The 27,594-nt window shown below is 36.4% G+C and overlaps 4 protein-coding genes across 11 annotated transcripts; 1 reads left to right on the top strand and 3 right to left on the bottom strand.

Annotated features, from left to right (window-relative positions):
- Positions 1 to 3,184: 3,184 nt before the first annotated feature.
- Positions 3,185 to 3,745, bottom strand: LOC112203071 (agamous-like MADS-box protein AGL29). Its single transcript, XM_024344094.2, has one exon. It carries the CDS (start codon positions 3,734 to 3,736, stop codon positions 3,185 to 3,187), a length of 552 nt encoding a protein of 183 aa, XP_024199862.1. The 5' UTR covers positions 3,737 to 3,745.
- Positions 3,746 to 8,053: 4,308 nt separating this feature from the next.
- On the top strand, positions 8,054 to 14,471 carry LOC112202036 (tobamovirus multiplication protein 1). 3 transcript variants are annotated; one of them, XM_024342938.2, is made up of 13 exons: positions 8,054 to 8,418; positions 9,059 to 9,109; positions 9,925 to 9,958; positions 10,144 to 10,230; positions 10,316 to 10,367; positions 10,936 to 11,107; positions 11,244 to 11,339; positions 12,178 to 12,238; positions 13,016 to 13,080; positions 13,309 to 13,383; positions 13,479 to 13,554; positions 13,713 to 13,888; positions 14,179 to 14,471. In XM_024342938.2, the coding sequence occupies exons 1-13, from the start codon at positions 8,314 to 8,316 to the stop codon at positions 14,200 to 14,202; spliced, it is 1,074 nt and encodes a 357-aa protein (XP_024198706.1). In that variant the 5' UTR covers positions 8,054 to 8,313; the 3' UTR covers positions 14,203 to 14,471. The 3 variants fall into 3 exon arrangements, with proteins under 3 accessions (XP_024198706.1, XP_024198707.1, XP_024198705.1); XM_024342937.2 differs by having other exon boundaries at positions 8,062 to 8,418; positions 14,173 to 14,471; XM_024342939.2 differs by lacking the exon at positions 13,309 to 13,383 and having other exon boundaries at positions 8,057 to 8,418; positions 14,173 to 14,471.
- A 228-nt stretch (positions 14,472 to 14,699) lies between these two features.
- LOC112202037 (mitochondrial inner membrane protease subunit 1) lies at positions 14,700 to 17,493 on the bottom strand. 6 transcript variants are annotated; one of them, XR_002937076.2, is made up of 5 exons: positions 17,287 to 17,493; positions 16,961 to 17,185; positions 16,762 to 16,872; positions 15,686 to 15,808; positions 14,700 to 15,096 (listed from the first exon to the last, which is right to left on the bottom strand). XR_002937076.2 is itself a non-coding variant. In XM_024342940.2 (5 exons), the coding sequence occupies exons 1-4, from the start codon at positions 17,428 to 17,430 to the stop codon at positions 15,746 to 15,748; spliced, it is 543 nt and encodes a 180-aa protein (XP_024198708.1). In that variant the 5' UTR covers positions 17,431 to 17,493; the 3' UTR covers positions 14,701 to 15,096; position 15,745. The 6 variants fall into 6 exon arrangements, 4 of the variants coding, with proteins under 4 accessions (XP_024198708.1, XP_024198710.1, XP_024198709.1 ...); XR_002937077.2 differs by having other exon boundaries at positions 14,700 to 14,991; XM_024342940.2 differs by having other exon boundaries at positions 14,701 to 15,096; positions 15,745 to 15,808.
- A 180-nt stretch (positions 17,494 to 17,673) lies between these two features.
- On the bottom strand, positions 17,674 to 24,704 carry LOC112202035 (transcription initiation factor TFIID subunit 1-like). The gene is given in 5 exon segments (XM_040507149.1): positions 17,674 to 18,332; positions 19,175 to 22,059; positions 22,159 to 22,361; positions 22,601 to 24,592; positions 24,690 to 24,704. Coding segments are annotated over 4 exon segments (5,172 nt in total). The 5' UTR covers positions 24,322 to 24,592; positions 24,690 to 24,704; the 3' UTR covers positions 17,674 to 17,969.
- Positions 24,705 to 27,594: the final 2,890 nt, after the last annotated feature.

Below are 27,594 nucleotides of genomic sequence, written 5' to 3'. Positions count from 1 at the left end.
AGTATTCTATGGCTGCCAATATTGCCTACAAAGCCAAGTCTTTTGCATCTACTTAACTCTTACTTTCTAGCTAGGTCTCCACCCGCGCCTTTGCTTTGGTCTCCCAGTGCATAGAACAAAATCAGTGACAGGCTAGGAAGAGATGAGATTTTAAAGAAATGGTTGATCCTTTTCTCATATATATGGGCCACTTTAAATTTTGGGCCTTTGAACCGTTTTCATATAAAGCTCATTTGGAGTTTCTAAACACAAAGTGGATCTAACATGAAATCAAACACAAATGTGTAATGACTTTTTTGTATTTACAAATTAAAATAATACAATCTATTATTTTCACATGTAAGTTTATATTTAATTATGCTGTGGTTTCGGATTATCACGTAACATTGCTATGTGGTGGTCCGGACTAATCATATTACATGAATTTGGTGAAGACCTTGCAGAGGGTGAAAGAAAAAATTAAATTAAGAGAACCAACCAGAAATAAGTACAAGTTATGTGGACCAATGACATCAACTCGGACTACCACGTGTACCATAATCCGAAACCATGTTATATATTAGGATTTATGGTTTGCTAACTCATTGAAATTATGTGGTATGTTCGTGTGATACAAACAACAAAAGTATGTGATTTTGACAAGAAATTCATGCTCAAAGCGAAAGTTGTGGGTCGCGCGCTGTTGGCCAAAATAACTCGAAGCCAAAATCAAGTACCACCTTGCTATGTCCTCAAAACCAAGGACCTATAATATTGCAAATAATACCTAATAATGGGGTAATAATGCAATTCACCCCCATTGTCGATTAACATACTTTTACTTAATAAATTTATAATCCAACGGTTTATATCTTAAATTAGCCTTTAAAGATCATCTTTGTGAAAAATCAATCGAATCCGACATCGTTTAATTATCTAATTGAATCAAACAAATGGATGGTTCTAAAAACGCTTACTACCCCAACCTAGGTTCGAACCCCGAAGCTATCAAAGTGGTCAGGCACTGTGCTGCAATGCACAGTTGGAGCATTTCACATGCGCCGAAGGGGTTTATCTTGGGCCTAGGAAGCCTTTGGGTTCCCCTTGACAAAGTCAAAAAAAAAAAAAAAAAAAACGCTTACTACTATTATGATGAACCGTCCATGTATTTCATAGAAAAAAAATAACTAAAAGCTTATCAATTTGATTGATTTTTTTATAGAACTAATCTTTGTATTACGTTATACAACATGAATGGTTGGATTAGAAAATTATAAATTTATTATGCGTTAATCGCAAGAGATGATGAATATGTTCATTCATCCAAGGGATGAACCTAAGAATTGTCCGTGTGAGACCCTCTTAGAAAGGATATCACATTTTCTTAGGAAGGGTACCGCATTTTGAGGAAGGAATTACTTATGAGTTATACGTAGGTAAATATCATTAATGGATTGAGTCATAATTATAAATAGGATTAATTTCAGTTTACCCCCCTGAGTTTTGGGGGTGAAATCATTTCACCCTCTAAACTTTCAATTTTGAATTTTTACCCCCTAAACTTTTCAATTTCAATCAGCCGTGTCCAATTTTTACTGTTCCGTCCAAATTGGACGTTAAGTTTGACTTTTGAGGGTTAAAATGGTCATTTCAACATAAAAAAATAAAAAAAATTCTTTTTTTTTTTTTTTCTGCTTTTTTAGTTTTTATTTTTTATTTTTATTTTTTATTTTTAATAATTTTGTCTCCAACCTATATACCACAAGTTATAATAGGTTTATAAAAACAAAAAAAATACTCTAGGTAGTTGAAAGCCGCTCGCTGGTCTACGATATTTGTGACATATCTCCGATAAAGTGAAGAATTTAGGATATATCCCAAATAAAGTGAAGAAATATTTGTAAAAAATAATTTTACACTTTATCTGTAAATAAATATCTGTATATTCCCAATAAAGTGAAGAAATATCTGTGTAAAATCATTTTTGGTCTACGATATTTGTGATATATGTCCAATAAATTGAAGAATTTTAGGATATATCCCCAATAAAGTGAAGAAATATCTGTAAAAAATGATTTTACACTTTATCTGTAAATATCTGTATATCCCCAATAAAGTGAAGAAATATTTGTGTAAAATCATTTTTTACAGATATTTATTTACAGATAAATATTGGATATATATCACAAATATCGCAGACCAAAAATGATTTTACATAGATATTTCTTCACTTTATTGGGAATATACAGATATTTATTTACTGATAAAGTGTAAAATTATTTTTTACAAATATTTCTTCACTTTATTTGGGATATATCCTAAATTCTTCACTTTATCGGAGATATGTCACAAATATCGTAGACCAGCGAGCGGATTTCAACTACCTAGAGTATTTTTTTTGTTTTTATAAACCTATTATAACTTGTGGTATATAGGTTGGAGACAAAAAAAAAAAAAAAAAAACTAAAAAGCAGAAAAAAAAAAAAAAAAAAAAAACAGAATTTTTTTATTTTTTTTTATGTTGAAATGACCATTTTAACCCTCAAACGTCCAATTTGGACGGAACAGTAAAAATTAGACACGGCTGATTGAAATTGAAAAGTTTAGGGGGTAAAAATTTAAAATTGAAAGTTTAGGGGGTGAAATGATTTCACCCCCAAACCGCAGGGGGGTAAACTGAAATTAATCCTTATAAATATGCTGACAAGAATAATAAATATCATAATTTGGAGCATATACGGGTCTACCAACCATCATCTTTTGAAATCGAACACGTTATATTGTCGACTCTCTCTTTTCCGAAGCATATCATGCTTCTTAAGAGCCGAATTGCACTAATAATAACTCTCATACGATACAATTATAGGGTCACTGAAGACATGGATTCAAAAGAACTATTGAGTTATTAACATAGAAGTAACTTAATTTTTCGAAGAAATTAAGGGGTTATCGATCTTAAGTTTTTGGATTGGAGAATCTAAACATTTTCTTAATCTTCAATGCATTTGGCAAAAAAATTGACAAATCTAAATGGTTAAGCACACATAAGACATTTCTAGCAACAACCATATTTTTTTATCTTTCGACCCATTACACTCGTAATAAGGATAATTTCTATTTCTTTTTCTGGATTTGACAGCAAAATTCTAATTCAGAAACAAGAAAATCTAAACCATGGTGTTACTACAAATTAAGTAAAACCCCCTCAGCCACTTTTAGCAACAGTCTTCTTAGTCTCTTTCGCCGGCTTGTTTGCCAGGAGCAGCAAAGAAGACGATGCCTCCATGTCACTCTCTCTTGCCTTCACACTCTCGTGCAACTCCTCAAGCGACTGCTTCACTTTTACAAGCTCACCGTGGCTCCTCTCCTGGATTGTAAGCCCCCATTTCGTTTCTGCTTTCACTAGTGCCTTAGCAATCACCTCACCCCTTTTCTTCTCAGCCTCCAAATTCTTCACAACATCGGCGAGCTGTTGGTTTAGCCTCTCCACTACTTTTCCAGAACGACGAACACCACGATCATCAGTGTTGTCCTCTTCCTCCTGATTTAGAAACCTGTCTGCTACTGAGTCCACATTTGGGTTACCAAATGAGAAGGGCTTGCCTCCTGGAGAGAAAACAACGATGGCCACCTCAGCACCACAGAGGGTAGCAATCTCATGAGCTTTCTTAAAAAGTCCGGTTCTGCGCTTGGAGAAAGTTACCTGCCTGGAGCTGCTGTCCATCACCTTCTTCATCTCAATTTTTCTCCTCCCCATTTTTGATTGAAAAAGAAACAGATTCTAGGAAACTATGAGAATTGGATTGAGTTTTGTAGCTATATAAGAAGGTTCAATTCATTGTTTCTAATATAGGGTTTGTGGCCCTGAATTAATTCCATGTGTGATTGGCTGGTATGGGAAGTTTTAAATTTTGTTTCCATCTTTGTCTATATGCTTCCAAATTCAATTAAAGTTGAACACTTTTGGGTTGGCATCATTTATTTCCAATTGAGAATTCCAGATTTTTGAAAGGGTACATTGAATTATAAGCTAAAGTGTTAAACTTGGTTGGATTGCCTTTTTTAGCTTTAACGTTCTTTTGTAGCTACCAATGCTTGTTGTTTTGGTGGATTGTTAGCTTTGCTGTTTGACATGGCTGTAGGATTGAAATACTTCACGTCTTCACCAATGGATTAATTGTATGTGAGGGATCAAGGGTAGGAAGAGATTCTGGATTTCTGGTAAAGTAATACTTGAAGCATTGTGTGTGTGTGTGTGTTTTTTTTTTTTTTGGAAAAGTTTTAAATGATGGCTATAATATGATGTAAATCATTTGTATCAATTAATGACCCCACTTGAACTGTGACAATGCATGCCCTCAAATGGCAAATAGTAGATTAAATTTTTTTCCTTAATTGTTCGTTTGCTTTTATTTATTTCCTAAATTAGGGTATTTTTCAATTTTTACACTCATGCACACTTCTATAGGTTTTTGTCGCCCAACTTGGTGCAACTCTTCATTTCGTTTTATTTTAGATGCGTGGAAAATGAGAGAGAGGTATTACATATATATTGTTATTCAATATGGTTTCACCAAAAACAAAAATGATGTTTCCCACATTAATTTAGTTTCTATTGCTATTCCTATCTTCCTTTATACACCAGTACGTAGGCACAACTTGAAGACTGTTGATACATGTCGAGTATAATTCTTTGACATAGTGATTGAGAAGAAAAATGAATTAATCAAATGAAAAGCAAGCACGTGTTGAAATCGATTTTCATAGAAAACGTATAGCTAGACAAGGTATGCGTATACGTTACCAACACCAAGAGAAGAAAATACTCATAGAAAAAAGAAATACTAAAAGAGAAGAAAATGGAACTTATAATTAACTTTTACGTAGAAAAAACAACAATAATTACAAGCCTTCACCCTCTCTAGAAACCCTTTACATTGGTTTTTGGGGAGAAGGATTGGATTAATTGTTCAGCAGAAGTACTACTCCCTGCCTCACCAGATGAGTTTCTCTCCTTTAGATTGTTTAGGAGAGATGTGTGCAGCTCCGCAAACTTGGCATGTAGTTCATTAAGCTCTTTCTCATCGAGCTCTTGGACGTTGGCCTCCCACCAGCCTTTCGGCTGGTCTCTCCGCGCCTCTTCGCGCTTTTGAAGCTCCTTGCTTCTTTCTTCCTCCTGCCGCACTCGTCTTTCGACCTCCTTGAGTTGCTGTCGGAGTTCGGCCACTCTCGTCGTCTTTGTGTCCTTCATCTTTAGAATCTGATAGTTTAACCCTAAATCAAAGGAGAGAAAAATGAGACTCTTGTTTTGTGTTGGCGACTTGGCTTTGCAATGGAGGCTTGCTGGTTTGCTATTCCTTTCGTTATTTGATGAGTTTATATAGGAGAAAAAACACAAATCTGGTCTTAAATGGTTTTGACCAACATATATCTTACCTTCTTCTCATTCGTCATTCAGATCACTTTCTCCTTAGGCTCGAATTTCTTAAGGTTGGCACTTTAAATTTCGCATATTGCCCACTAAGGAGAGACAATGAAATATTGGGCTGGTTAATTGTATCCTAATTATTGCATATTGAGTTTTTGGTAACCAATTGAACCAGTTAAGGAAGTTGCACATTCTGACCCACCCAGAAAAGGCCAGGCCCAGTCAAACAATACAATTGAACAAACCTAACAAAGGGGAAGCCCAAGACTAGTTATACGTAATTACATATAGCCCAAGATGTAGAAAGCCCAAAGATGCATTTACAAGATGATACCTAATTATCTACCAATCATCTAAATTGTTTTGTATTTAAAATTTAGTGAGGAAAGAAAATATTATATGACATTGAAAAGAAAAGAAAAAAGAATTTAAGGGAGTGTAATTAAAAAAGAAAAAGAAATAAACTAACCAAAATAAAATCGTAAAAGTAAAACAGCATCTGGTAAGGTGCAAGAGAAAGCCTGCAAAGAGGATTCTATTGTGTATATATATTCTCTCTATTTCAATTTTTTGGCGATCTTGAGGTAGTTTAATATTCATCACTTAGCAACCTTATAGTTATGAAAGGTCATTATAAGGGCAATCTAAACACAAAGAAGAGAAATTAATGATAATGGCTCTTTCTTGACATGAGAGGAAAAATGAAACTTTTTGTTGATCAACTTCACGATGGGATCTATATATATATATATATATGTGTGTGTGTGTGTGTGTAAAAAGATTGGTTAATAAATGTCGTGATGAAATTGGTTCGATATAATTCTAAATATAATTTCTTAACAAATATCGCACTAATTAAGAACCAACCGAGAACCTGGACCATTTTTTAAATGTGTAGAAGAATGTTGTATACCGTTGATGTGCGTGGATGATCCTATCCATACGTTGATATTCGCTATCATTCATACATGGTTGAGATCAGTACACAATGTACGTGAGGCACACACGTCAAAAGTAGATATATAGAATTTTCTATATATGTATAGCAATTTAAAAAGGTTAAATATATTTCTACATGAATAAAATATCTTAACAAATATCGCACCGATTGAGAATCGACCAAGAACCTGAACCATATTACTATGTATAGATATCCTCTCCATTTCAATCTTTTGGCGATCTTGAGGAAGTTTAGTATTCATCACTTATTGACCTTATAGTTATGAAAGGTCATTATAAGGGCAATATAAACACAAAGAAGAGAAATGAATGATAATGGCTCTTACTTGACACGAGAGGAATAATGAAATTTTTGTTGATCCTCAGTTTCACGACAAGATCTATAAATACGAGAAAAAAAAAGGTCAATAAATGTCGCGATGCAATTCATTGAATTTAATTCTAAATAGAATATCTTAACAAATATTGCACCAACCGAGAACCTGAACCAAAATTGAATATAGGGTTATTATCACAAATGATACCTGAACTTATCTTCTATTTTATCGATGGTACCTGAACTTCAATTTTGATCACAACTAGTACCCGAACTTTTCGATTTCATTTTAAATGGTACCTAAGGCCACATTCGGTCACTATTCTGGCAAAAAAAAGCCAAATCTGAAAAAAAAAAAAAAAAAAAAAAAAAGTTCAAGGCAAGTCTATTACCAAAAAATCATCACTATATATGATTGCAACCCTTTAAATCATCAAAAATCATCATTATGATTGCCTCCCATGCCGTTTTTAGTCTGAATAGTGACCGGAGGTGGCTATAGGTACCATTTAAAATGAAATCGAAAAGTTCGGGTATTGGTTGTGATCAAAATTAAAGTTCAGGTACGATCGATAAGATTGAGGTATAGTTCAGGTACCATTTGTGATAATAATCTTGGAATATATGTATAGAAAAATGCTGCAAACCATTGATGTGCGTGGATGATCCTATCTGGGTGTTGATGTTCGGTATCATCCATGCATGGTTGAGATCAATACACAACGTAAGGCTCATGCGTCAATTGTATAGCAATAAAAAAAAAAAAGGTTAAATATATTTCTACATAAACATGACTAAAATTGGAATGATATTTTGACCGGGTGAATTGAATATATAGTATTTTAGAAACAAATTAAACTCTTCATAAAACCATATATTAAACCCCATTCTTTTTTATATTTCAATTATATTTTAAATTACGTAGATGAATACAATTTTAAACTCGGAAACCATTCGAACTCGGGACCTCTCTAACATTTTGTTACCGCTACATCAAATGCAACCCAACCCCACTCGTAATTAGATTCAGATCAAAATCGAACTCTTGATTAGTTTAAGCATTTGAGGGCCCCGGGGCGGCTCAAGAAAAACAGAAGCCCACCGTACGCGTTTATTCCAATTTTAGGAGGACAGTGATAGACAAACCATTAATTATTAGCTTAATTAGTACTTAAAGACCTAAAACCTCAAAGATGATTGGCTTAATGAGTTAAACCAAGTCAAATACTCAAAACTTGTTGGTGCCAAAAAGGGGGGTGATATTGATATGATATTCATGGGAGAATCAAAGCCACCCGCGTGCGAGGAATCAGACAAAAGCAAACAGTATCTCCCCGAAATTACCAATCCGCCCTCGACGATCAAAGGTAATCACCGCAAATGCCACCAGCATTTTCATTTTCCTGTGTGAAATCTGTGTGTTGTGGGGCAAAACCGCACAAAATCAGGTGAAGGCAGATCTGTCATGAAAGACGAGAAGGTCTTATTCTTCGTCTGCGTCCGTACGCTTCCACACTCTTGTTTGAGACCAACAGCGTTGTCAAACTAGTAGTAACTCTTGTTTTCTCTGTCTCATTTATTTCTAGAGAGGGAAAGTTAGAGAGAGAGAGAGAGTTTGGGACTTTGGAGAATGTTTGAATTGAGAGAAGGGTCTTGTTTGCCAAAGGTGTTGGTGGGTGTGAATGTGGGTCTTGCTCTTGTTGATGCCGTTATAGCTGCCCTTGCATTTTATCAGGTCTGCTTCTTCTTCATCTGCTGTTTTTAATTGGTTAAAGTGCTCAGCTTTGGTGTGGGTTTTGCATTTCGTGAACTGGGTTTTGTGCATTGTGGAAAGGATGCCAATGTGGGTGGGAAAGTGTGGGACTTGAGGAGTAGGGTTAATTGGACTCTGTGGGATTGATGGTTGGGAGAATTGGGAACTGGGCATTTTTTTTTTGTATTTACTATGCATTTGAGGTGGAGGATTTTTGGTTTTGATTGTCTTGGTGAACTGGTAAATGGGTTTTTCTTTTGCTTGGTTTGAATGTTAGATAGTGGGATTAAGTGTCATCTAGAAGTTATAGGATTGCCAATTGAGGTGAGAAAGTTCTGAAGCTGGTGGATCATGCCATTTTATAGACTGTTGGTCTATGTTGATCCAATTGCGCAACTTACTACGTTTGAGCTGGACGTCACTCAAAATTTCCGCTCATTCTCAAAGTCTACAGATTTTAGTTCCAACTGAGGAATACCTTATTATCCCCAAAAATGCATTCTTTGGTTTATGAAAGCTTTGATATGACATCAACCTTGGAGAAATGGGGTAGTTCTTGGTCGATGTTTGTGAAGTTCTTTTCTTGAAATGATTCTGATGTGTTTTTCCTTACTGTTCACAGTTAATTAGGATTCACTCGAGGAATTCACAACTTGGATGGACTCGCCAAAAAGTAAGTGATAATTCCTGCTTTATTATTTCTTATCTAAATTGAGATTTGATGTGTTTTGTTTATAGACATGGAGATAAATCCATAAGTACAAAAATACAAGGATTCAGACACAGATAAACACATGCACACACACATGATGCAAGTAAATATAAAAAGAAATTGATAGCTGGTTAGAGTAACCTAGTTGTGAGGTACTGGGTTGACTCTGTGAACTCCCAGGCCTTGACCTGTTCCTCTTATGTAGTTTGACATTGTAAAGACCAAAAAATCTGGACTAATGGTAAAAATTGGTCTACCAGAGTATATTAGTCATAGAATCAGCATTTATCTGTGGTTGGTCTTGTAGAGAAATTGCAGTTGATCATAACTTAACTAGGTAAGTAAACTTAAACTAGCAACCAAAATATTTATACTTATATCACTCTCACAGGAGAGACAGATAGATGGGGAGTGATCAATGGATACATGTGCTGATTGATGTTACCCCACCCTGCTTTAGTTTTGGTTAACTGATTCTTTGCTCATGCTTATAATCGTGAATTGTATTTCTATACTGATATGCACCCTCCGTGTATAGCATATAGTTATAAATAAGTAGTAGTTGGTGTTGTATACAAACAGCAAATATGCAGCACCCTATGTATCTGTATACATGTATGTATTAGAAGTACTTGATGCTCTATGCATGTATATATATGTGTGCACGTGAAAACATGGAAATGTGTGGATGTGCACCTATGGTAAATTAATTGCTATATCAAAGCTCATTAGAAGCAGGTTGGTATTCTCTTGACACATTTTATGTTGAACTGCAGGTTTTTCATCTGTTGATTGGCTCTTCGAATTTGGGTAAGAATTTACAATCCACAATATACATTTTCCTTCTATTCTTTATATAATGCTTCTGATGGGCTTATAACATACAGAAATAGTTGTCCAAATGAGTTAACATATTTCATTACAAACTTATGATTTTGGGAATACATGACAGTTGTTCCAGACGGAATTAACGTGTTTGTTCTTGTCCATGACAGGTTGCTTAATTTATCTTGTATTAACTCTTTTTGCTGCTTGCAAGGGGTGGAAATGTTGGTCCAACTCTTGTGGTTTTAGCCTCATGGGTATGCTTCCATTCTTATATGTAAGTATGCTACCTATCTTACGTGTTTGCTCAATGTATCTTAACGGTGAGATTTTTCTTTGCAGCTTTGCCCAAAATTTTGTTTTTTGCTGCATTCCTTCTACTTTTATCGTTCTGGTAAGTTTTTCTTTTTTCTTTTGTAATAAATAATACAAGTTTATCTCAATGGCTTTATTAAACCTATGAGGGGGTAATGTGATATTAGCTTTTCTTCATCAACACGGCACAACGACCTGTGCATTACACTTTTATGTTTTTAAAAATATGGATGCTTTTCCTTCCATAGCTGTTATTGTAGAGATAGGTATAATGTATAAACGACAATGTTGTTTCCATTCATAAGGACAGTGAGACCGAGGAGGATATTACCCCTAGGACATGATAATATGGATGATGAAGTGGAGAAACGAATTTAAGCGTTGAACTGTATAAGTATATTATGCACTCTGTGAGGCAACTAGGAGAAAGCATGGTTGAGTATAACTGTGTGGATATAACAATACTCTTTAACAACTAGTCTTTGTTTAAAAAATCATAATAAAGGTCGTTTAAAAAATCATAATAAAGGTCATTTAAAAAGTCTTTGCTTTAATATATCTTTCTCAACTTGATAATATTGTTCTGAAGTTTGTCTCTTATGAGCTATATCTGACATTGTTCTTGGGTTGTTGAATTTCACCTTTAGGGTTGACCTGTGCCATCAGGCAGATGACGAAGATGAGGAGGATGAAGGTAGTTTTCAGGAAGCTTTGTTGGAGAAGACATTTAGCAAAACTAATCCATTGGACACTGATAGTCATAGAAGGTGTTTTCCTCTGCGAATCCATATTGGAAGCCGCCAGAAAATTGTAGTTTTGGTACTGCAATAGTTCTAACTTTCTTGTTCACTAGTTCGTATATCTTATCAGTACCTATCATTGTACACTTTTTGTGTGAAGTCATAGTACTGTGCAAATTTGATACTATATTTATAACTCATTATTCACTTGTCAGGTTACTGTGCTAGTTTTTATTATAATGATCGTGTGTGCTGTGATAATCTGGATCGGGATGGGAAAAAATCCCATTGATTCTGCTGTGGTAGCTCGGGTATGAAACCTGCTAATAATTATCTATTATTTTGTTTCGTTCATGTGGTCACATAATGCATTTCTATCCTTGGTGAACATAGAAATATATGCAGGAATGAATTACTGCTTTGACATGAGCTGAAGCCTCAAAATACTTGTGTTGATCTGAATTTTTCCTGTTTCATTATTCAATAGTGTATATGCCCACATAAATGAATGTCAACTCCAAGGCTAACTTAGAGATTTTTACTGGAAATTGCTCAGTTAATAACGGAGCTTTTTTTGGAGACTACTTTTTTACATTGGCTTGAGTGAGTGTGTTTCCTGGTGGTTTGACTTTTTGTTTACAGTTGTTAACTTGAAATGGATACTCGTTGAATAGATTGCATGTTAAGAAGCTCAATAACACTATTCTTCATTAGTTTACCATTGAAGCCATTTCTAGATTAGGATCAAAACAAAGAATTATATCCACAGTATCTACACTATATTTTGGTACTAAAAGAAACATTATCTCACCTGTTTTATGAGCAGATAATAGTTTTGTTTATAACTTGATTGCAAATTTTTATTAGTGTAATAAATTCGTTTGAAGCGTATATAATGAGTATCTCATAATCAGACTATGATGAGTATACTACCCCCCTCCCCCAAAATATATATATATATATATATATATATATATATATATATATATTCCTGAGTGATCAGTGTGCATGTACTCATGTAGTGACTATTTTCCAAACAAACTTTGATTTGTGTTTGTGATGATACACCACCAGGACAAAACCTTATTGTTGGTTTTATTCTAATTAACAACTACCAAGTCATGTTGAGTGAATTTTATCATCATGCAGGTATATGTAGATCTTTTTGCAATAGTAACACTATTATTGGGAGGAGCATTGGCATGTTATGGTGAGTAGCTATCATTTTAGATGCTTGTATTTGCTTGCAATATTCAGCAATTGTGCATATTTTACGAGTTTACATCTCTAGTTTAGATTATCAGCGTCGGACTGGAATCAATGGATAATCTAGGGGCATGACAACAAATCTGAAATCTTTTTAAAGGAAATTCTGTAAATATAACATTGGAAGTTTGTCTATTCCGCTGGAAGAGTATTGGAATATTCTCTACACCCAGACAAAAAAGCATTAATCTGAGGAATAATCAGGTTATTATAGATTATTGTGATGGCCTTTTGGATGTACTTTAGAGACCGACTATGGTTTTGGTGTTTATTCTCTAAAACTCAAGTGAAGGTTCACTAGCATATTCAGCTGTTTCGGTTGAAAGATTTTGAAGCATAAGATCCATCCATCTGGGGCATAATTTGATATCAATCGTATAGGATTAGGAGGAGGAGTCACTATTGCTTTTGGAAGGATTCTGAGGAGGCACCCCATAAACTGTTATTTTTGGTGAGTCTGCCTCGCAGTGGAGTCTACTTGCTATTGGAATATGATTAGTTTAGGTCCATTGCAGCTTCTATAGTTTCAAACATGATAGGGAACTCCGAATCGTCTTGTGCTTCATTATCTCGTCTTGTGAGAATTAGGTCCTTAATTTTGTGGTTTTGGTCTCATTTGCTGATCTAAGACATATGCCCAGACACCATTTTTTCTATTTATAGATGATAATTATCTTCAATCCTTTGAAGTTATATTTGGTTTTTTTTTTTGACATTTCAGGACTTCTATTATGCTTGAGAATGAGAAAAGTTAGATCTGAGAGAGCCTCTTCTGAGATGTGGAAGGTATTTAATTTACTGCTGCTATAAAAATATAGTAGTATTATTATTACTGCTATCATCACTGTCTCTTTATTTCTTAATTTGCTAATCTGATATTTTATGTAATTTGATAATTTGATCAATCTGTCCCATGAAGCATTGGATTTGGTAAATATGTAGTAGTGGCTAATAATCCATCCCTTGTTTTTATTATTTTGATAATAATGTACAGAAACATTATATTGTTGACAGGTTGCAGGTTTAGCTGTCGTTTCCGTTCTATGTTTCGCCTCAAGTGCTTTCGTGGCTCTATTAACTGATATTCCTGTACATACCTAATTTTTAGTCACATGGTTTTTTCCTTGTTCAAATATCTGATTTAGTTTATTGGATCTCACAAACTTTACTATATTATTATGCAGATGCTTTACCATGACTATCAACAGCCTGTGAATGGTGTTTATACTGCGCTTTGGCTGATTTTATATTATTTTGTAGGTAGGTAAATCTAAATTCCTTTCCTGTTTGAAAATTAAATGAATCCTGTTTTTTGATCTGAAGGGGGCTCAGAGACATACAGCAATGGCTTTACCCTCTTTTCAATTGACAATACTAAGATTCTTAGAGTATAACAGAAGTATGCGTTGTCTTGTCAGGTTCATCAATACCCTCAGCGTATGTATTATGGGTCATGAGAGAATTACCACCCTCAATAGCAGCTAACATACGACAAGAAGAAGAAGAATCAACTACATTAACATTCATCAGTGATGATTCTAACGTATTACCACATCCTCAGAGCTGGACTGCAGCAATGAGCTCGCGGAGCCAGGTTTGGTTTCTTCCATTAACCATTCATTTCCTGCAAAGTAATATTCTTTCAAACTACCAGTCATTTTTATTTTTTTAGTCAAAACACAGCAGAGCAATATTCTTTCATGGTCTTGCATGGAAAAAAAGAAACAAACAACATTTTAGGCAGGGACTGACTAAATAATTCTTCTATGTTAAGAAAGATATATTGCCAGTGGAGTTAGATTTTGCTGTAACGTACCTATATGTAATCTCCATATTGTTTGTCATTATTGTTGTATGCTTACTATGTTTAGCTTTCAGGTGCAGGTATCAAGAGTAAGTCCGATATAATGCTTTTCCTGTTTCTGCAAACTCTTAAATTCACCGACACACCAGCATGCAAAGCATGTCATTGCTGTCCCAAACCATGAAGAGAGCCGAAAGAACTGAACTGTTATAACAACAGCTTGTGGTGATGAGATGGTGATGAGATGAAGAGGGTGTTAAGTTGCATCCTTGACAGGCAATTTGTGTACAGCCATAGGTAGCATTGCCATGGTTTTGACAGTTTAGGATGTACATAGCAAAAGATGCTAAATGAGAGTTTTTTTTTCCTCTCCGATATGCTGCTTTCTTCGGCATATATGGCAGTAGATGATATAATTTTCGAGAGTTTTATCGTCATAGTGCTTAAGTTGAAGGGGCAAGTGATTGTTTAAGAGCTGACCTAAATAGACTTGGCTTTGAGGGTACGCTTTAATTCTAAAATGACACCAAATCTTCAGGAATTTTGTGAGATCGTATTGGAAGTTGGGTACATGGATAAACAAGTTGGGTATCAAGTTTTTAAAATTAGATTGATAAACGAATTGATAGTTCACCTAGAGGCCGGTACTTACAAAATTGACCTATAAAAGTGAAGGCCCCATTTAACCAGAAGCTGGAGATCGCAACTTCAATCTCTACTTACAAAAGCTGCCTCAAGTTACGGAAGGCGTATAATGAATTCTCAGCAAGTTTCTGCTGCAGGCTAGGAGCTTCACTCTATCAACCACCCAGATTTTTTCAGGACTAGGAGCAAGTTTCTGGCAAATATGAACTCTTTTCCCATGATTCTTGGTTCCATAACTTCGGAGATCACTTCAAATGAAAGCAATCCTGTGAGTATTAGACTAGCTGAACATGTTCACGAACATATACTTCAATTAAACACCAAGGCTGAAATCAACATAAGTTGACTGAGATCTACAGATTCGACCACAGAATTGGTAAGAAAATGTTAATCCAAAATTGACCAGGATGTATAAGAGAATCCACAGCAGAAGAATTTGAAAAGCAAGACTGGGGATTGACTATCTTCTTGTAGAGCATGAGACGTAATATTATGGTAACGCAATTGACAGCAGATTAAACAGGAATGGATGTCTGTGAAAATGAAAAAAAAAAAAAAAAAAAGCTTACGTCTTATGAGAAAAATGAAAAATACGCCATGGACATTGAAAATAGTGCTACTGGGGAATACAGGTTTCATTTCAATAGTCATGCACTGGAAGTCTCAGAGTTAAAACACTTCTCCTTTACAACAAAATCATGCTAAAACAAGCTTCTATACACCCCATGAACACCAGCGCTTCAAAACAAGTTTTTCTAACCTCAAGAAAACAAGATTTTCTAGTCCCATTACAGATGCATAACACATCAGCAAGAACAGAATCCAAATGGGGCACTAACAGTGTACCTGAATAGTGTACGAATATTGAGACAGAATCCAAAACTAACAGTGTACCTCAATAGTGTACGAATATTGAGACAGAATCCAAAACTAACAGTGTACCTCAATAGTGTACGAATATTGAGACAGAATCCAAAACTATATCCTGCTCAATAGTGTACCTCATGAGACAGAATCCTTCCCTTTGCTTTGCACCAATGATCCAAAATCTTTAGGTGGCCAAATCTAATGACAAGATGAACAAAGATGAGAAATCTTAAGAGTGAAATAAAGTGTGTTTAACAAGATAACACTATAGGGTAAAGAACTGTAAAGTGAAAGTTTTGGGTCTCAATTTGGCAACGAGTCTTTGTGATTTTCCTTGTTCATTCAGGTTTCTCTTTGCGCTATAGTTTGCATCTCTATAAAGTACAAATAAGAGTGCCTGCAGCCCATAAGAGGCAGCCTTAGGTATTTTTAAATGAAAAAAAAAAAAAAAAAAAAGAGTGCCTATATCCTTTCCTTCCCACTTTCTTGGAATTCTTTAGAAAATTGACAAGTTAAGATAATAGCATCCTCTCAGTATTTACAGTATTTACTGCTGGTAATCAACAAGCCTTAAGAGTATGTTGTTTCCTTGCAATGTTGTGAGTTCTGTTCACTATCCGTTCTTTTTATGTTGCTTCAGTTCTCCACAAATGACATTCTAAATTTCCTACAATCTCCGCCATATATCACAATTAATTCCACTAAAGGATGCTACGTAAGAAGTCCAAAGACATTTTCCCAAATCAATCAAACTATAGTTCTAACACTAACAAATGATTCCACTAAAGGATGCTACGTAAGAAGTCCAAAGACATTTTCCCAAATCAATCAAACTGTAGTTCTAACACTAACAAATGTTTTCAACTTCCACTGTGAATAACATAAAAGAAAAACCGCTTATCTGTCCTTCAGCCTCCTAATATTCACCATTAACCATTTCTATCTGAACTCCTATCAAAGCTCCTTTCAAGTAGTCACACTCCCGAACCCCTCTAATTGAAATTCATATGTTCTACACAAAGTCCACATCAAAACTAACATCTACCACATCCATTCCTTTACGCTAATCAAGCAAATCCGAAACCAATACAACATAAAGCACGCACATACATAACGAAAAAAACGAGGTACAACAAAGCAATAATTCTCACCCTCCAAAAGACTCTGCCTTGTAGAAGACCATAAGGAACAGGCCCAAACTTTCTCGAATCATTCGACTCATAGATATTATCTCCCTCCACCCAAACATGCCCTTTCGGAACCTACCACCATCACAACAATCAATCTCCAAACAAAAAAGAAAAAGAAAAAGAAAAAGACTGATAATTTCAAGTGGAAGATGAGCATTACCACAAGAGTCTCAGACGTATCACTGTTCTTAGGGTCAACAATGTAAGTAACAGACTGACCCTCCACGGCCACCAATCGCTTGGTCACAATCTTCTTAGGAACGTCAGGCGATCGTAGCAGAACAACGTCACCAACGCCCAATTTTTCAAACCGGGTCGAGATGCGTTCGGCCAAGCACAGATTTCCGGTCAGGCCGAGCGTCGGGAGCATGCTTGGACCGTACGTCTGCGCACAGCGAACCCCAAAACAAAACGGGGTCGTTTTTTGACCTCAGTTCATCGAATTTGGAAGAGTGAGAAACAAAAGCAAGAGAATTTAGTGGTTACCAGAACGACGGTGAGGAGGTGAGTCTTGGTGAGTTGGAGGCAACAGACGAACTTGACCAGGCGCGGAACGCCGTCGGTTAGTTCTCGGCCGGCGTTTTTGAATGCCTCCGATGAAATGAAACTGTTGAGGTATCTCAGCGCCATTTTTCTGGTTGCTCAGGACTGGTTTGGAGTGAAGTAAGGGAGAACTAAGAACCAAGAGCCTTAACGGGCTATTTTATTATGGGCCTAGCTATGTGAAAAATTACAAGAAAAGATAAAAGATCATTCTTTACTAATGATATGATTAAGAAACGTAACAAAGAGGTGTTATGGAGCACCTGTGAAATGAGGTGGCATGTTGAACATTGTTATCACTATTTTTTTTATGAGAATGTTAGTTAAATCTCTTTTAAGTTAGCACTCCCAATTATTAGATGGATTATGGAGAGTAATTACTTAAATTTACAAGATGGTATGCCTTTTACGGCTTTCACTGTACAATATTGGAACTACTGGTTCCATGAACAACTCCATGGACAAAAATTACACAAGAAATACAACTATTTGACAAACGAGCTGTCTCCTTGATCCATGCGTAAAACGACCTACAAACTTCAAAATTAGAGAAAACAAGCATCTTGTACACTCAACCTGGGGCCTTCTTTAGAGAGAGAGAGTAACATATATAACAGCACACGTCTCTACATATCTGTATATTCAATGCCTGCTTCCGCTTCAGTCAAGCTTTCTTCATTCTCAACCAACATATAGTCACAAAAGTTTAAAAGCTCATCTGCAAGTGGAGGGATATCCGGGTTACGCCCATCATTATATTTATGCGCATTAAAGGCAATCTGCCGCACATCCTGTCTGAATTGCTCCCGGCTCTTGTACTCCATATTCCGAACCTTCACCTTGATTGTCGACAGATCCATTGGGTGCTCTATGATGTCCCGGTAATCAGGAGCTTCCTTTTTGGATACTGGTTTTAGAAAAAGATACGAGATTTCAATTCGATCTTTGAGGGACTCTACAATGCGCTCCAAGATGTTTGCCAAACCAACCTGTACAGAATTAAGAACTCAATACAAATAGTTCATATATTACAAGAGGTATTGATTCACATTATATCTATAACATCTGTTGACACTGCATTTTATATTGATGAGCCTCTGTATTTTCTTACAACAGATGAATAAATAAATTGGTTTTGTCTGTTAATTCATTTTTTTTTTCTTTTTTTTTGGTTACAAAGGGGACCTAAAGAGGCCCAGAAAACAGAACAAAACTAAAAATTAGCTAAGCATGACCACTAGAAGGTCCGACAACAGATCTTCCAACTCTAGTAGCTCCATCAAAATCTACAAGAAAAACATTAGCAGCATGAACAGGAGGAGCATCAAATTCGATGACTCCATAAGCATGATCAATGCTACTCTTAGCAAGGTAATCTGCCACCATATTGCATTCACGATAGATGTGCTTTAGGGAGAAAGATTGAAACTTCTTGACCAAAGCATTGCAGCAATCAATCAGAGAGCCAAGAGGATGGATAGAAACATCACTATCAAGAATAAGTTTCCCAAAATTGCAGAATCCGACATGATTTCACACTGCCCCTCATCTTCAAAGTGCAAACCAGTTTGAGAATAGGGAAATGTAGCTATGTTTTAACTCAATTTTGTTCAAAGATCATTCTATACAGGTACTATGAACCTACTGGAAACATTTCTAAATTTCTAATTCTAAGAGAAAGAACAGTTGCAACTCATAATTGATAGCTGGTAGACCGATCTATGACTAAATTCCATCCTCATATAGCTGTCTTTTATAATGAAGCAAGTTAAAGAAAAAAAAAAAAAACAATTGATTGAAAGTAATAAGAAGAAGGTAGCAAGACAAGTACCTCTCCTCCTTTATGACGCTTAGTAGTTGAGGCATAACCTCCACCATAACTTCCCAAATCAACAGTTGGCCTCCTTTTGGCCCCCTGATCTCTTTCTGGCATCCTTTTACCAAATCTTCTTGTCCGCGAGTCCTCTAAATAGTCATTGTTTATCTGTGGACTTCTATGCATCATTTTATTCTTCTTCACTTTCTGGAGTTCTTCCTCTCTCTCTTGTTTGATGGCTGCTTCATATTTTTTGAGCTCTGCACGTCTTTCTCGCTCCTTTGCCATCCTAATTTCCTTGTCATACAGCCTCCTGGCACTCTCTTCAATTCTTCGTTTCTCTTGCTCCTCCCCCAATCTTCTATCATCTCTTGCTTTCTTTTTTGCTGCTTCAGTAGGAAAATACATGCTATTCAGCTTCTCATGTCTTTTCTGATGATGTTGCTCTTTGTGAGCTTCAACTAATGGCAGTTTAGCAACAGAGGGCTTTTGAGATTCCACATGATCTCTAACTGTGGTTGCTGGAGGCCGTATGACTATAGTTGGCAATGGCTTTTGTGACTTAACATGACCCCTATCTATATCTGTGGGAGGCCATATCCCAATAGGGGGTTTATGAGATTCAACTGATACCCCTCCAGGTTTTGTCTTGTTAGAAATTATTATTTTACTAACCTTAACAGCGGGATTCCCAGTTTCAAGATCAGATGTGAGTGGATTCTGATAACTCTCTGTTTCTCCAGGAGCCTGTTTATCAGGAAACTTTTCACCAAACGCAACTTTGAGTGTCAATGGAACAACCTTTGAGGTCAGACCAAGGTTTTCAACCTCAGAACCTTCAACATCAATTACAGTCTTTGGTATCAGCTTCTTTGTTGTAGTTTTCTGCTGAAACTGACTAGATGAGTTCAGAGGAATGGACCTTCCAAGTACATTCTCCAGATCTGGAGTTTCAATGTGCACTTTCAGATCTTTTCCAAACTAGGGGCAGTTCTTGTTTGTCCTCATGTGTCCATGCTGACCACATGCTCCACAGACAAAATTCTCTCTTACTGGCTTCTTCTCACCAAACATCTTGACACCATTTCCTGATGCGTTTAGTTTCTTATGCATAGGTGTAGTACCATTCTCTCTCATCCCTTCTAATTCTCCAGTCTTGCTTCTTTTAAGAAGATTTTCCATCACTTTGCTGTCTCCAATTGGATTCTCTTTAGGAGTATAGGAACCATCAAATTGTGCTGTAACAATGTTTTGCTTTACCCTATCTGCATTCTCAAAAGCAAAACTTGTTCGTGAGCCTGGAAGCAGCCTAGCTTCCTCCAAAACTCTTGTTGTTTTCTTTTTCTTCCTCTCAGTTTCATCACCCATAAGCAACCGGCATAACTCAGCTGCTTCAGCTGCTTCATCTTCACTTTCCTCTGCTGGATTCAAGGACAGGAGCCTTCTCATTACGAGCCCTTTAACGTCGTCTTCTTTGTCACACTCAAATTCATGGTCACCCCCTAACCCCTTTTCACATTCTTCTGCATCAAGCAGATTTTCTAAACTCCCAGCAAAGGAATCCAGATCACTATAATTTCCTTCAGAATCACTCTCATTCTCATCACTGCCTACTGCTGAAAGACAATGAACTTGCTGTTCCCAAATTTCCTGACACCTCTCCCTGCTGAAAGAATCTGAACGTCCTCTACCAGTAGCACAGTTTTTCTTTCCCACTGCATTGGGCATTGATGATTTTGGAGCAGCGCGAACATAACTAAAACCTAGTCCCCGGCCAGATGGATCACCAAGGCCAGATATTTCTAAACGCTCAATATTTTCTTTTCCCATTGTACAGGCTACAAAATTGCAACTCAAATTCCATGGAGTCGTCTGTAGTTCCCTTTTGATGTGACATGCAGCAGCCAGAGTATTACCTTCGTCGTGGAGATGACTCATTGCAGATGACATGACAGAAGGATAAGTTTGAGTAATTCGTAAATGTTTGAGCCGATAAAGACCAGCTTGCATGCTTTCATAGGCACACACCTCTTCTGGTTTCACCATATTTCTTAATTCATCCTCTGAGAAAATCGTGAAATTGCTCTTCTTAACCCAATGTCCACTTGATCCCTTCGGCAAATTCACAAGTTCCTTCACTTTGTTTTTGATAAAGGGATCAGATAGGTAAGGAAATTGTGCACGTAACTCATCTACACAAATACAAGGAGGGACATGGCGCTCTTCGGCAGCACGGAACTCACGGCACATGTAGACTAGGAGCCTGTTAAGCATGTAATTTTTCAGATTCTTAGTTCCAGGAGACATTACCTTCATGAGAGGTTCCTGTTGCCCTACAACATTAAGCTTGTCAATGCGTCTAATTGAAAGCTTTCCCTTTGCAGAACGAACTAACAGATAATCAGTTGATGGCACCTTATGAGAAAAAAGAGGTGCTCTATACATGTTTGTCTCAAGAGATGACTGACAGCAACCAGCTTTTATATCTCCAAGAAAAGGTGATTTATCAGCAGGGTTTAGCGAAATGACATGACCCAAGCTGCTGTTTTCATTGTGCAACAAAGATCCATTTTGATCATCTGGGGCTGAATTTTGATAATAAGTGCACAATCTTGCACCCATACCAATATTGCTCAGAAGTAAAGGTCTTTCCTCACAATACTCTACTAGAAAGACATGACCATCTTTAGCTGAAAGGTCAGATTTCTTCTTAAATGCTCCAGGAGGACGCAACGATTTATTCTCACCAGGAAGTTTTTGCGACCTTGGCAACAAATATATATTTGTACGGACCAGATAAAGCAAAGAGTTCCGCTGAACATTTTGAGCAGCTAGAGATTTATCATCTTCAAGTTCCTTCCCTTTATAAAACATCCTCACTGTTTCAGATGACTTAAAATCTACAAAAACCAGAAATTATGTACACTTTAGAAGTACTCATTGATTGTAAACAATAAACAAGGGTAAATGGGATAACACATGAGAGACGAGGTGACAACCTAGCTTTTTTGAAGCTTTTGCTTTGACAGAAAAGACAGTTTCCTCATGATCAACATGAAGCTTACTGCCTTTGCCACCCAAGCTCTTTATAATAATTTTCATTGGTCCTTGAGTAGGCAGCTTCCCTAGTTCTTTTACAGCTTTTTCATCGTCGCAGGGATACCATAAAGCCTTTGGTCGATGAAAATTAGCAACCTCCTTACTGTGACAAAAAAAGCAGTGTAAGAGTAAGACTCAGATGGCATGGCACAAAAGGTTTTGCACAGGTAATAAAAAGTGAAATTGTCACAACAAACCCCATTGAGTACCTATCATGTACAAGCACAAGAAAGCTTATGCATAAAATGAAATCCAGAACTACCTCAACTTAATTGTCATTTAAAGAACTTGTGAGCCTCAATAAATAAATTAAGCATAAACATAAAAAAGCATCGAGCTTACTTGCTTAACTTCAGCTTCATAGTCTGTAGCCGAAGTGCAGGTTGTGAGTGATAAATCTTTATGCTTTGAGCAGTGCGTCTTTTAGAATTCGATTGTAGTTGATAAGATGTTTTCCTGTTTGCATAGTGCTTGTCATTAGCTACATATCGCCAACAAAACTGAGCTCTATGACTGGGCAAATCCAAAGAATCCTCATTGCTTGACTTTAGAGGGGTAGTTACAATCGTGGCCCCTGAATGAAGCTTAAGATGTTCACTATCCTTGTTATCCAAAATCTCAAAGAGCATTTGCTCATCTTCAAGATCAAGGATAAGCTTTGGCTTCCTAATACGTATGTTTGGGTCCCATATGATCTGGTCTAACCATGATCCTTCCAGCATGTCTCTGTTATGTGAGGTAAGCTTGCTGAATTGCCTCACAGCATCTCTCTTATGAAGCTTCTGGTCGACATTCTCCATTCTACCATTTGCCTGGTCATCCACTTCAAATCGAGATTCTAGCCTTAAGAGTTGGGGATGGTATCTGCTTTCCGATACAGGAACACATAAAGGTCCTGCTGAATTTCTTGAGCCAAAAGGCTCCAACAGACTAGACCGGCTAAATAGCATAAAATCATGCCTTTTCTCATCAGACTCTTTTTGGGACTCTAACTGAATATTTTGCGACCCACTATCAGATTCTGTTTCACTATCAACTGAGGTGTGGTCAGGTCCTGACATTTCACAACTCTCAACAGCATTGTCACTCATTACAGGAGACTTGTCCCAAATAATTCCATCTTCCCAGTCTTGTTGATCAAGAGGGTAAAATGTAGGACACGAAGGTGACTGCCTTTCCACACAAAGATCCACATCTAGATCTTCTTTCATTGGTGCCGCAAAAAGGTACGTGCCCTTTCCTGGCCCATCCAGCACAGCAAATGAGGTAGCCTCTTTGTGAACACGAAATTTTGCAAATTCCAAATCATCATCATTCAATTCTGAGATGTTATGTTTCACTCCATCAGCTTCTTTCAAAGCTGTAAATCCTTCACTAGTTCCTTTGAGAAATGCCTCTTCATCCTCTTCAACAATATCCGTAAAATCCATGGATTTATGCATACTTTTGCAAACAGAGTACCTATGGTTTCTTTTAACTGCCTCCTTTACATGAGTGCCAAAGATTTCTGAGAATCTTAGGATCACCTCTCCATCTTCTATGCATAGAACTGGCAGCGGTGGGGAAATTCTAACATCCTGTTCAACCACCTCTTGTTCCTTTTCCTGTTCACTCTCCTCATCATAATTTTCAACCACCTCATGTTCCACTTCTCGAATTTTATCCACTGAAACTTTAGCAGAAAGGTATTCATCTCTCGGCAAAAGATGGTCCTCCTCAGTAGCACCTTCAATCTCCGGACCCTCAAAATCCTCATCAATGTCAAAATAATTCACAGCATTCTCAGCCTTCTCATCATAATCTTGCTCCACCGCATCGCTTAATGTCCTTGGTAACTTCACTGACATGTCCATATCCGTGAAAGCAGGACCAAGCTTCTCGGAAAGTACAGCAAAATGCTTCTTTGCATCCTCATCAAGGTAATCAACATCAAGATCACCCGAGTCATCCACATTACCAAACATAAACCCAAGAAACCGACTACCCCTACCATCCTCCTCATATTCTTCATCATCATCCTCACCCGTAAACACTTGGGACCCACCATCTGAATTACAACCCATGTTGTGAAAGCTCTACAACAACACTTCACAAAATTCAAAACCCAACCAAGTGTTTTACTTTCAAGAACAAACAAAGCACTCTAATTTCTTTAAAGATCACAAATTTATAGCCTTTGAGCATCTAAGCAAGATCATATCCGGTTTAACCTCCATAAGGGTATGTATTGATGAAGACAAAACAAGCAAAGGTTGCAGAGAATAAAACAAAGCAATGAACTTTTCTCTGGAAGATCATTGAAACCAAGCATTCCATGATTTAGGGCAATCATAACTGTTAAACCAAATTTTACAGATAACAGCGAATTCATAAACAACCCACAAGTAAAGCATTACTAGGGAGAGAAAGAGAGAGAGGGAAAGAGGCATACCTGAAAGCTTTAACCTTTTCCTCGATACTCTGAGAAAGCGGGTCTGATTCGTCTTCTCGTATTTATAGAGGTTCCGAACTTGGGAAACTGTGAAAATAGCTAAAGTTTGGAGCCTTTCAGATAATTTACAGATTGTTTCCTTTTTTTTTTTCTTTTTTTTTTTCGCATTAACAACTTATAATCACAAAAACTAGTCTTTTTTTAGTGTAACTCATGACCTCCCACTCAAAGGCATAGTTAGAGTTGGTCGAGAAGGGTCAAACGATCCCTCTAACTTAGTTTTTATGTTCAAGTTATGTGATGTTTCTAGTTTCACATAGCTTGCAAACCCTTTATTGATATCTCTCTACCTCTTTTCAAATTCTGTGACTTTGCATTAAACTTTCATTTACATTTTCATAAAACATCCACATTTCAATGGATTTAAGTCGCAAACATATGAAAAAGTAATTAGATGTCTATGATCAAATATTCACATCTAACTTCCTTGCTATTTTATATTTTTCAGAATTCTTTTTAGAAAACTGCATATCAATTCATGATCCATAAAAATATTATCCAGAATAATTTTGTGTGTATCAAAAATATTATCGTATTGATTACACCTACAAAATCAATCCAAGACCAACAGGCATGCCCAAGTCCAGCATTATTTTTTGGGCTATGAGTTGGTCCTGCCCCTTGAGCGGGCTTAGCCCAACCCATTTTACATAAGGTAGGGTTTGGGTTTGCTTTTGAAGCCCTGTGCCGGCTCAAGTCTTGTCCATTCTAGTAAAGTATAGGGCCAGCTTAGCCCTGCCCATGAAAATTACAAAAGAACTATTATTTTTTATATGAATTAATTATTTAGAGCATATTAAATAAGTATGTTAAATGTATCGTAATTTCATTTGAACTACAAATAGTAAATTTACATTTGATTTCCTTTATCAATCAATACATATTATTATTATTTTTTATTTAATAGGTGGATTTGAAAAGATTAAAATTTTAAAAAATGGGTTTGATTTCCGACTTAATCAAATTAGTTTTAAAAAAAAGTTAATATTATTTCACAAATCACTGGCCTAGTACAGGGCAAGCTTTAGGTGAGCTTTGTTGGCCCATGAGCAGGGCTTGGGCTAAACATATTTGTGAAAAAGACAGCCTACTTGCCTATTTAACTCTTAGATCATCTGCCACCGTATGGTATAAAGGCATATATAGCCTATTACTCTCTCCCATGATAAGGCATTCTACAATTCCCAAGAAATTTTTTTGCTATATGGTTTATGGTCCATGCCATATATGGCTTGCAACCAGGTAAGCCATCTCTATATAATATTATATTGTTTAATTCTTTTATTCCTCTTTTACCCCTCTTCATTCAACTTATAGAATTTTTATTCCATTTGTGTCCTTTTTCGGTTTTAATTACAATTTCCTTTTCTCGTGAAATTTTATTTCTAAAAATTTGTCAATAATAAAAACTATACCATTGCGAAGTTCACATTTAGATATTTCATTTGAGCCTAATATTGAATATATTTGGGCTAAATTATTTCTATACATAATCATGACGGTAACTTAGCCGTTGGGAATTTTTGGAAAAAATAAAAAAATTAGCCGTTACAAGAAGTATAACATAATGGGTTTGAATTATACCTTATCAATTATGCATTATGGTGGCAGCGTGTATCAAACATTCTCTAGAATGATTACATGGCATAAGCCATATATGGCTATATGGCCTATCAATTAAAGGGTACCGTGGCAGATGCTCTTAGGGCTACAAAAGCCTAAGATCGAGCAGTACTTGGGCCTTCATATCTTTGGGTAGGGCCATGAAGGAGAATATTAAGTTAAAAAAAAATAAAGAAATAAAATAATCATATCTATATACAAGTTATTAATTGGTGGTGTTGTACAGGGTTTCTCTTTTCTATTGTAATTTTCTTTTGTCATAAAAAAAAAGTTATTAATTGGCTATCTTAGATAAAATACCCATGGGGAGGCGGACGAACTAATCCATGTACCCCCAGAGTGGTAGCCCACTATGGACCACCATTTTTTATCAAAAAAAATAGGGCTCTTGACCATTTATCCAATTTAGGCCCAATAAATGCTCACTTACTTTGTGTGTCCACTTATCGAATTTAAATGTAAAAAGACAAGTTTGCCTTTTATATAATTAAAAAGTCATTGAAGACCTCATGGGACTCCGGTCACCAGTCATGGAAATCCGGTCACCGGTCGCCGGAATCAGGTCACTGACCCTCGGAATCTGATCACCGGTGACCGGCCGCCAGAATCCTATCACCCGTCATTGGAGGTTTCCAAAGAGGTCGCCGGAGACTTTTATTACCCCTCAATAAATTTTTATAACGTTTATAGGGGGCAATAAAAAGTTTATTAGGGGGCAATAAAATAGTATGTCGGACTCCGATCATTGGTCTGGAAGTTGCCAGAAGTTTGCAAAGAGGTCGCCGAAGACTTTTATTAGGGAGCAATAAAGTTTATTGGAAGGCAATAAAAAGTTTATTGGGGGCAATAAAACAGGATACCGGATTCCGGCGACCGGAGTCCGGTGAAGTCTCTCTCTCTCTCTCTAAGTGACAAAGGGAGAAAGGGCAAAATTGTCCCAAAAATTAATAAAAAAATAATTTAATTGGGTATTAGGGCAAAAAATATGTAATTTGTTGGGTAAGTGGGCAATCTTATAAGTTGTTTGAGTAAATGGGGTTAGTATAGCTCAAATTTGGGTAAATGAACATTTTCTCAAAAAAATACACATCTATTAGTGAATTACTGCAATGAATACATTGTCATTTGTTTTCTTATTCCATCATTTTATTACATATACCACCCTCAGATCTCATATTACATATCCATATCAAATCTATCAACTTAAATTTTATCTAATTAT

This window comes from Rosa chinensis, chromosome 5 (genome assembly GCF_002994745.2).
Source record: "Rosa chinensis cultivar Old Blush chromosome 5, RchiOBHm-V2, whole genome shotgun sequence".
NCBI lineage: Eukaryota > Viridiplantae > Streptophyta > Magnoliopsida > Rosales > Rosaceae > Rosa > Rosa chinensis.
The sequence above is the reverse complement of the archived record's forward strand: the minus strand, read 5'-3'. Positions and strand labels throughout refer to the sequence as shown.